Source organism: Erythrolamprus reginae, chromosome Z (genome assembly GCF_031021105.1).
Source record: "Erythrolamprus reginae isolate rEryReg1 chromosome Z, rEryReg1.hap1, whole genome shotgun sequence".
NCBI lineage: Eukaryota > Metazoa > Chordata > Lepidosauria > Squamata > Dipsadidae > Erythrolamprus > Erythrolamprus reginae.
Genome location: NC_091963.1, coordinates 144,280,955 through 144,291,298, shown reverse-complemented (window position 1 = coordinate 144,291,298; position 10,344 = coordinate 144,280,955). Strand labels below are relative to the sequence as shown.

At 37.7% G+C, this 10,344-nt stretch overlaps 1 gene segment (V, D, J or C); it reads right to left on the bottom strand.

Moving 5' to 3' along the window:
• Window positions 1–999: 999 nt before the first annotated feature.
• LOC139153229 (T cell receptor alpha chain MC.7.G5-like) overlaps window positions 1,000–10,344 on the bottom strand; it is an 80,791-nt gene continuing 71,446 nt past the window's right edge. Inside the window, 4 exon segments of the C gene segment in view lie at window positions 1,000–1,345; window positions 2,670–2,777; window positions 4,674–4,721; window positions 7,427–7,690. Of these exon segments, the coding sequence occupies window positions 2,671–2,777; window positions 4,674–4,721; window positions 7,427–7,690 (419 nt within the window).

The following is a 10,344-nucleotide window of genomic DNA, read 5'->3' as shown; positions in this document are numbered from 1 at the left end:
AACGAGTAATTACTAAAATCCTAATTAAAATTTTAAAAAACAATTCAACAACACATACTAAACATTCATACCGAATTCATTTATATGGATTTTACCCTCCTTGGACTCTGGAGGCTTTGCTCAAGCCTCCAAGAGGGCAAAAATAGATTCCCCAGGCTCTGGAGGCACTCTGGGGGCCAGAAACAGGGTGATTTCCAGCCTTCCTGAACTTCTGGTAGACCCATTTTAAACACATGAACTTTATTTTTTTTTAAAGATGATTAACTCAGTAAGGCCAGAAGTCCATTATTATTATTATTATTATTATTATTATTGTTGTTGTTGTTGTTGTTGTTGTTATTGTTTTGTTGTTGTTGTTATTATTGTTGTTATTATTTATTAGATTTGTATGCCACCCCTCTCTGAAGACTCGGAGCGGCTCACAACAGTAATAAACAATATACAAATCCAATATTTAAAAAACATCTAAAACCCATATCATTAAAAAACCATGCAACTTAGTCATACCATCCATAAACCATAATAGCCTGGGGATCTCTCAATTACCCCATGCCTGGCGACATAGGTCTATATGATATTATAGACCTATAATATATTATATTTAATCAGTGACTTCCCTCCTGCATTTGTGGAGGTTCAAATACTGGAAGTTTTTAAGAAGAGATTGGACAGTTATTTGTCTGAAATGGTATAGTCTCCCTGCTTTGACTGGGGGTTGGAGTAGAAAATCCCCATTAACCCCCATTGCCCCATTACATGATGTTTTATATTATTGTTGTTAGCCGCCCCGAGTCTATGGAGAGGGACGGCATACAAATCCAATAAATAAATAAATAAATAAATAAATTGCCACTCTGTTATTCTGTTATCTTTGTAAGCCATAATAAATTTATTTGTTCTTCTTATTACATTTTTTAAAAAATATTTCATATATTTCCATCACAAATATAGCATTTCATTTTCTCAATAATAATACAAAACTCCTATTTATTTTTCTTGGTGAAGGAGAAAGAAGTAACAATGATTCTGAATAGCAAAGTGTGACACACACGCACACATACATATTTGAATACGCATCTTTATTACACTGTAAATATTTTAACACGTAATATTCAGAAGACGGTATAGTACATTAGAACAATGCAAGAATTTGCGTGGATAAGCTGCCTAGATGTTTATGAAAGTTGTTCCATGAAAGATTTAACAAATGAAACTGTTTAATTTTAAAAAATCTGAGAAGGCAATCAGGAAAGCTGGTAGCATATTTCTGTCCCGTCAAATATTGAAGTCCTAGATGATTCTTTCACAATGTTCCAGTTACGTTCCCCTTATTTTTCTGTCCTTCCTGTTCAAAAAGAGGAAGTGATATTTCTGGTTATATGAGAGAATTAGGATGATACCCCTTGTCCAGTGAAGGGCTACCAAAATGTTTACTACCACACTGTGGGTGTAGCTTATGCAGGACATCCTGCATTTTCTTTCAACATGTTTCAGTGCAAATTGGGTGCTTTGGGGTGGAGCTCCATTTTCGCTACCCCACTGCGTTCCACCCTATCCGGGCAGCAGCCCACCCCTGTCCCAAAGACAGACCATTTTCAAACATTTGTAAAGGTAAAAGTTCCCCTGATTCTGGTGCCCATTGGCACCAGACAAAGACAATTTACATGGTCATGTGGCCAGCGTGGCTATTTGCCGAAAAATGCACAGAACACATCCCATGAAATTTAGACTTAGTTTATATTAACATGAAAATTATGTTTAATTTAAGGGCTCCAGTAGAAACACTGTGAGATAATTCAATCATTCAAATGTAATAAATTTCAACTTCCATTGAAAACATTTATATCAGAGTTTGAATGTTCCTGGTTTGCTCATGCCTATTAGTCATCGGAGAAGTGGTCATGAAGGGAGTGCGCCCACCCACCTGGACGCCACCATTTAGGTTCTTTTGCCCTCTGCGCATGCGGAAAACGTTCTGGGCATGTGCAGAGGGTAAAAGAACCCAAAGGGTGGCTTCTGGTTGATTGGGTGGAGCCTGATGGGGTGGAATAACCGGCTCTCTGACAACTGATAGTACAAATGAACCAGAAGCATTTCATTCCTGATTTATACATGCAAACCAGACTGTGTTCTTTCTGTGTCATACAATATATGTGGGTATCTACACCTTCCTTCCTTCCTTCCTTCCTTCCTTTCTTCTTTCTTTTTTCTTCCTTCCCTCCCTCCCTCCCTCTCCTCCCTCCCTCCCTACCTTCCTCCCTTCTTTCTTTCTTTCTTTCTTTCTTTGTTCATATTTATGTAGTGTACTGTATATTGGAAGTGATGAACGTTTGAGAGCTGTATGCATTGAAATTTCATTTTAATATATGCCGATTAGTATATATTCAAATTGAAAATAAAGTTATTCTAAGACTAATCAGCCACAAAGTCCATATTGAAGAAAGGCCAAGCAACCTGTGGCTGTATAGCAATCAGGATAAATAGGAGACCAAATTGGTTGAATTATTGAATTATTTTTAAGCCCAAGACTCTAAAGATTAGAAATGCACAAGACATACACATCCATATGCCTATATTCTAGAAATGATTTAATCCAGGTTTGAGCTGCCCAAAATGAAAACCACTGAGATGAGGTGGATCTGTCCTCCTGCCCTAAAAGACTTGCTTACCTCATCTTGACCATGCCCAGAAGGTGAGTATCAGGTTGAGAGCAACGCTCTTGAAAAATATCAATCGCAGCCCCAATACAGTGAGAGAGAGAAGATTCAACCTTTCGTCTGAAGAAAAAGAAGAAAAAAGAAGAAAAATATCAAGATGTCCCACTTGCCTAGACCAATGATTTTTTTATTTTATTTTATTTATTTTATTTATTTTATTTATTTTATTTATTTTATTTATTTTATTTATTTTATTTATTTTATTTATTTTATTTATTTTATTTATTTTATTTATTTTATTTATTTTATTTATTTTATTTATTTTATTTATTTTATTTATTTTATTTATTTTATTTTATTTTATTTTGTTTGTTTTATCATGTATGTATTGGTGGCATACAAAGATATAGTAATATTTGCACATATGATTCTAGTAAAAGAGAAACATTAGGACAGGGGACGGAAGACACTCTGGTGCACTTATCCACATCCGTTTCTGACCTCTTAGGAACTGGGAGAGATCAACAGCGGATAGTACCAGAGTTTTGCCATCACAGGCCTAGACCAAGGGTGGAGAACTGCAGCCTTTTTATAATCTGTGAATTTCGACTTCCAGAATTCCTGAGCCAGCCACGCATGCTTTCTGAGTTGAAGTTCCTGAGTTCCTTAGGAGTTGAAGTTCACAAATCATTAAAGAGCCATAGTTCCCCATCTTTGGTCGGACCAACCAATATTTTATTGTGCCAACGGCTGACGTGATGCTTCATGCTGAATCAAAAGTTACAAGTAATCCTTGACCTATGATCACAATTGAGCTCAGTATTTCTGCTGCCAAGTGAAACATTTGTTAAAGTGAGTGAAATAAATGGTAACTCAAGTCCCAAATACAAGTGTTAAGTATGAAAAAAGGTCATTCATCACTTTTTTCAGTGGCGTTGTAACTTTGAACGTTCATTTAATAAACTGCCACAAACCACAGGCCATCTGTACTTGCTTGTTCAAAAAAACCCACTCAATTTTGCAGTGAAGGAGTGTGAGAGAAAATGAAATCAAAATGTCAGCCCCAATTGGGCAGCGGGGGTTGGGCTAAATGACCTAAAGATCTGTAAATAATTAAAACTCTGCTCTTTTTTGTGTGTTTTGGGCCTGCCGCATATAATAAATAAGGGGCGAGGTTTAGAACCTGCATTCAAAGTTGAGTTCGTCAAACCCCACAATATTCTACTTTTATTTCAACTTCTCAGAGGTATATCTCATTCATGTAGCAAAATTGCTATACGGTCTCCTGCGTAAGCAGGGGTTGGACTTGGTGACATACAAGATCCCTTCTGTTGTTTTTAATTTTTAATTAATTTATTTATTATTTTATTTATTCAATTTTTATGCTGCCTTCTCCTTAGACTCAGGGCGGCTTACCACATGTTAGCAATAGCACGTTTTAACAGCTAGCATATTGCCCCCACTACCCAGGTCCTCATTTTACTTGATTTGATTTGATTTGATTTGATTTGATTATTTGATTTGAATGCCACCCCTCTCTGAAGACTCGGGGCAGCTTACAACACATAGAAAAAACAATAGAAATATCCTAACTACAATTTTAAGGTTAAGAGCAAGTAATCTAAAACTCGTGTTCCTTAAAAATCAATTACCGTTAGCATATTAAACTTGGCGGTTGGAATAGTGAAATGTACAATGGAACACCCTATTGGTTGGAAAGTGTTGGTTTGTGAATGAGGCAATTTACCCTATGATTGGTTGTTGTGGGGCCTTTTTTCCCACCTTTTTTCTTCTATGTGCTTTGCTGTTCATGATTTACCTCATGAAGTCCCTAGTCCTGACTAACTTGACGGCTGTACATTTGAATGTCAAAGATACTTATTTATATAAAAGTTCTAGTTCTGGTTAGTGTCTTTGACTTCGTGTGGACAACTGCAAACATGAAATCACACCTTCCAACACAGTTATTTTGATATCAGTAATTTGATATTGATTTTTTACCTATGATGAACATACCTGTTTCAAAAACTGGCGTGCTGGACTGAGTTTCTGAACACCCATCCCCTAAAAGCAACAACAACAATCATTAATGATTATGATAAAAGAAAAAAATAAACAAGACAGGACCTTGTTTCTGGAATATTTGTTTCAGACGTCACCTGGATGATTGATTTTATCTTATGCTACTATATCTCAAAAATATATTTTGGTGCCAATCTGCCATAAACTCAGGGGCCTGGTAGGCTGAAGGCATACTTCAAAGGGATGAAAATGTATTATTGAATTTCAAGCAACTTCTCAAGGCCAATGGCTTGGAAATGGGGAGGGGAAGCCAGAACTTCTGATCGTGCAAAATGCAGCTGCGAGAGCTATCATGGGCTTCCCCAGGTATGCCCATGTCACACCAACACTCCGCAGTCTGCATTGGTTGCCGATCAGTTTCCGGTTACAATTCAAAGTGTTGGTTATGACCTATAAAGCCCTTCATGGCCTTGGACCAGAACATCTCCAAGACCGCCTTCTGCCGTATGAATCCCAATGACCTGTTAGGTCCCACAGAGTTGGCCTTCTCTGGGTCCCGTCGATGAAACAATGTCGTCTGGCAGGACCCAGGGGAACAGCCTTCTCTGTGGCAGCCACAACCCTCTGGAACCAGCTCCCCCCCCCCCCCAGAGATTAGGACTACCCCCACACTCCTTGCCTTTTGTAAACTTCTTAAAACCCACCTCTGTAGTCAGGCATGAGGAAATTGACTCCCCTGGGCCCTCCCCGCTTCATGTATGGTTTGTATGAGATGTATGATTGTTGTTTTTTTATATTAAGGGTTTTTAAATTGTATTTTTTTAACTATTAGATGTGTATTGTTTTGTTGTTGTAAACCGCTCCGAGTCTCCGGAGAGGGGTGACATACAAATCTAATTTTTTTTTTTTATTATTATTATTATTATTATTATTATTATTATTATTATTATTATTATTATTATTTCTTCTTGGAAAACTAATGGAGGTACCTTTGGAAAGGGAAAGGTTTTTGTACACAAACCTTCAGTTCTGGCTTTGCATTACTTTATATCCCTGATATCCCTGATAGAATTACAATGCCCACCTCAGATCCTTATCCCTATATACTACTAAGTAGTTGTACTTCGTTGTACTACTAGTAGTAATAGTACTTAGTAGTAATAGTACTAAGCAGCAGTAGAAGGATAAGGACCTTCTGAGGCTGAGGCTTGGAAGAAACAAACATTTTAGTGGTGACAGCTCATTTCTAGAATATCTTATCCAAAACTGTTTGAAAGTTTGATTTTATTTATTTGTTTGTTTGTTTGTTTGTGGCGGCGGATTTGTTATTAAACATATTTGTCACCCGCTTTAAAGTTCGAGACAACTCTGAACATTATCGAATATAATTTCACTGCATTTATCTTTGCTATTTACAGCTACTTTAAAAAAACTAAACTTAAATTCTCCTTTTAACTAAAGAGAAGAAATTATATTATTTTAGAAAATAATGTATATCTGTATATCACATGGGACATGGGAAATAAGGATTTAGGGCGGTTTCAAGCATGTATGAAATACACATCTCAATAAACTGTGAGAAACCCTATCCCCTCCCCCATCTCTTTCTGCAAAACAGTTGTAGATTCCCACATCAACCTGTGGCTCACATCCTGACCAGAGGTTGACAGCATATACTGGTCTGGTATATATTTTTTAAATATAAATGATGCTGTACTTCAATGGTTATTTAGCCTAGACCAGTTATGGTGAACCTTTTTTGGTTAATGTGCCAAAGGGGGGGGGAGAGTGGGAGGGTTGCACATGTGTGTGTTCACACCCATAATTCCATGTGCCCCCCCATGCATGTGCACATGACTCTCCCCCACTCCCAGCACTTGATAGCACATCTGTTTTTTGCTCTCCTTAGGCTTCAGAGCCTTTCTAGGATCCTGGGGAGGGTGAAAATGGCCTTCTCCACCTCCCCACCCCGAGGCCCTCCAGAGGCCGGAAACATTCCAATTTGGGAAATGGGCCATTTCTAGCTTCCAGAGATCCTCTGGGGGATGGTAAAGGCCATTTTCACCCTCCACAGGCTCATAGAAAGGCTCTGAAGTCCAAGAGAGCAAAAAAAAAAAAAAAAGGGGGGGGGTGTCTGTGGTCCAACTAAAAGTTGGAAGTCAAAATGTTTCCAGTCTCCAAAGGACCTCCAGGTGGGAAAGAAGGCTGTTTTTGCACTACCCAGACTCCTAGAAAGGCTTTGGAGCTTGGGGAGAGCAAAAATGGGCCTTCCCTACCCCTCCGGAGGCTGAAAACAAACTGTTTTCTGAATCCCAGTAGGCCCAGAAGGCCCAAAAATTAACTGGCCAGTGCTTGCATGTGCACTGGACCTGAGCTCACATGCCCAGCAATATGGTTCCGCATGCCACTTGTGACTGCGGGTCACAGGTTCGCCATCATGGGCCAAAACAACATTGATATTTCAACATAGACCTTTTCAACATTTTTTTTAATGTTTTCTAATCTAACTCAACAGTTAAGAATTATTGCTAGTCCATGGATGGTATGCCATATGCTAAATGTATCTGCAAAAATAGTATCTGCTGTGCTAAGTGATTCTCATATTTTCTGCAGGATGTCCAACAGATATTCAACCAGCCCTCAGAAACCAATAATAAAGGCAGCTATTATTGGTCTCCAGACTGGAGGAAGAAAATTTTATTTGAGATATGGGTTTGATGTGAATGCCAACATTTATACTGATTTACCTTCTTTTTCAGCTTTATAGTTTTGGCCGCTGTGCTCAACAGAGCATTGAAACTGATCCTTATTTTTGCTCCAAGTGACAGCCCCAAGGCTGGTCGGGTTTTCATGGTCATCTTTCACAACCACAACAGAGCCACTTACAGTTCTCGTATCGTTATTAATATCCTTCACTTTGATGGGATTAGGTGAATAATCAGTAATGAGGCAAGCGGCTAGGTTTTCTTTGGTTTCCAGCTGGTAGACAGAAGGTGCTGAAGGTTTGAGATCTACAATAAAAAAAAAGATTTTTAAAATATTAGAATGCTACAAGATATAAGATTAACAGGTGAATTTGGACTTTCAAATTGGGAGTTATATTATGACACTGCCATAATGACATGGATGAGAGAATGGAAGATGCTGATACCTCAATACTGGTATTTAAGAGGAACAATGTTTCATCTTGTTTAAATGCAGTATTCTATTACCCATTCCTATTCCATTCATTACCGCACGAATCCCAGCGACCGATAAGGTCGTTTGGCGGGCCCCAGGGGAAGAGTCTTCTCTGTGGTGGCCCCGGCCCTCTGGAACCAACTCCCCCCGGAGATTAGATCTGCCCCCACCCTCCCTGTCTTTCGTAAACTACTCAAGACTCACTTATACCGCCAGGCATGGGGGAGTTGAGATACCGTTCTCCCCAGGGTTTTTTTTTATACTTTGTTTTATGTTTGGTATGAATGTGCTGTTTGTTTTTTTAAATCATGATAGAGTTTTATATGTTTTTTAATATTAGATTTGTTCCACTGCTATATTGTTTTTATTACTGTTGTGAGCCATCCCGATAAATAAGTAAATGAATGAATTAATGAATGAATGAATGAATGAATGAATGAATGAATAAATTGCTAAGAACATTGTGCCCTCAATAAAATTATCCATCTTTCTCTTTCTATTAATTCTAAATTGGTTTGGATTCACATTTGGAGCATAAATTGCTTCCAATGTTAGTTTCTTTTGACTGATTATCCCTTTAATAAATAACCATCTCCCTTCCCTATCCCTTTGAATTCCTACCTCCTCAAATTGGATTATATTTCTTATTTTTTAACCACTAAATTAAATTAGAGTATTAGAGGTTCAAAATAGCATTAATAATAATAACATTAAAATCACAATTAATGTAAGATTGGAAAATTTAAAATTGTAAAAAATAAAACATCAGTAATAAAATTTCAAAAGATGAACAATTGCAAGATGCAAGTGGGTTTGTAGTTGTTAATACAGACAGTGTGGGAAGAAGTTGTCATAGGACCAATCAGCCCCATATTTGTGGGGGCTTCTGTGTCTCCCACACAGGCTGTACTATTTTGACCTCTTACATTGAGTATCCATGCACAAATCCACAGTTCAAATACAAACATAAGCCCCAAAACTCAATCTACATCTATTTTGACTTGCACACTTTTTTGTTTAGTTTTGCAACACAAGCTAATAATTTCTTCAAACGCTTGCAAAACTTTCCGAAACTAATTTCAGAGAAAAACCCACAAAGCTTAGGCCTCCTGCTTGTGGGCTTTCATCTGATGCTATCATTTTATGACTAAGAGCTCACAATCTCAGCACCAAGAACCCATAAGAGTCTCAATTGTCCCCTAATGAAGCACATTCAAAAACACTAGATTTACCAGAGAAGACAAGAAGTGTGGTCCCACTTCCAAACTGAGTTTTGTCTGAGTACTGTAGCACTACAAGGAACACCTTTTCAAAATGGCCTTCTATGCTAGTTTCCAATCCCTGTTAACTGATCTGTTTATGAACTCTTTACGAGCAAGAGCCAGGGTGATGCAGCAGGTAGAGTGCTGTACTGCAGGCCACTGAAGAGGACTGTAGATATGTAGGTCAGCGGTTCAAATCTCATCACCGGCTCCAGGTTGACTCAGCCTTCCATCCTTCCCAGGTGTGTAAAATGAGGACCCAGATTGTGGGGCAATATGCTGGCTCTGTTAAAAAGTCCTATTGCTAAAATGTTGTAAGCCGCCCTAAGTCTAAGGAGAAGGGTGGCATAAAAATAGAACAAACAACAAACAAACAAACTGGGACCAGTAAGTCCTGAATCTTATCTTCATTACAATAGAACCTCCCATACATATTAGAAACATAGAAACATTGATGGCATAAACACATATCCATCCTAAGATAAAATACAGGAAACAGAATAAGGGCAGATTAGATGGACCATGAGGTCTTTTTCTGCCATCAATCTTCTATGTTTCTATGTTTCTAATACCTATGGGAGGTTCTATTGTAATGAAGATAAGATTCAGGACTTACTGGTCCCAGTTTATATTGCTTCCCCTAAAATGTCAAATTTTTTTTATGTTGTAAGCTGCCCAGACTTGTTGATACAATACAGGTGACAAATGAATTTTATAAACAAACAAATAAATAAATGCGCTTTTCTTTTTTTTAAAGAAAAAAGAAAGGAGACTTTAATATACTTTTGCAAAAAAAAGGGAAGCAGAGACTGTTTTGTGGGACAAGCTAAACAAAGGCTTTTAAAAAAGAGGACATGCTTTGCTACAGAATAGCCTCTTTTCTTTTTTTCTACATCTTCTCTACATTTCTAAACATTCCATTATTGTATGCAGCACCTGAATTCAGGGTAGATGAGAATCACATTGCTTTCAATCCGGTTTTCATCAAATGTGTGTGTGTGTGTAGAACCCACACCCTTTCCTCCTCCCGTTTCACACTCTTTTTTTGGCAAATTTTACACTTGAATTAAATGTGTAACCCATTTAAAACATGTGTAAAATGTGCAAAAATTGGTTATCAATCTTGGCTTGGGTATTCCAATTCAGAAAAGTATAGAATTCTAAAAGTTTTGTCTCCCTAGCCCCACAGATTTTATATATTGCTCTATAATACTGTATTTTTG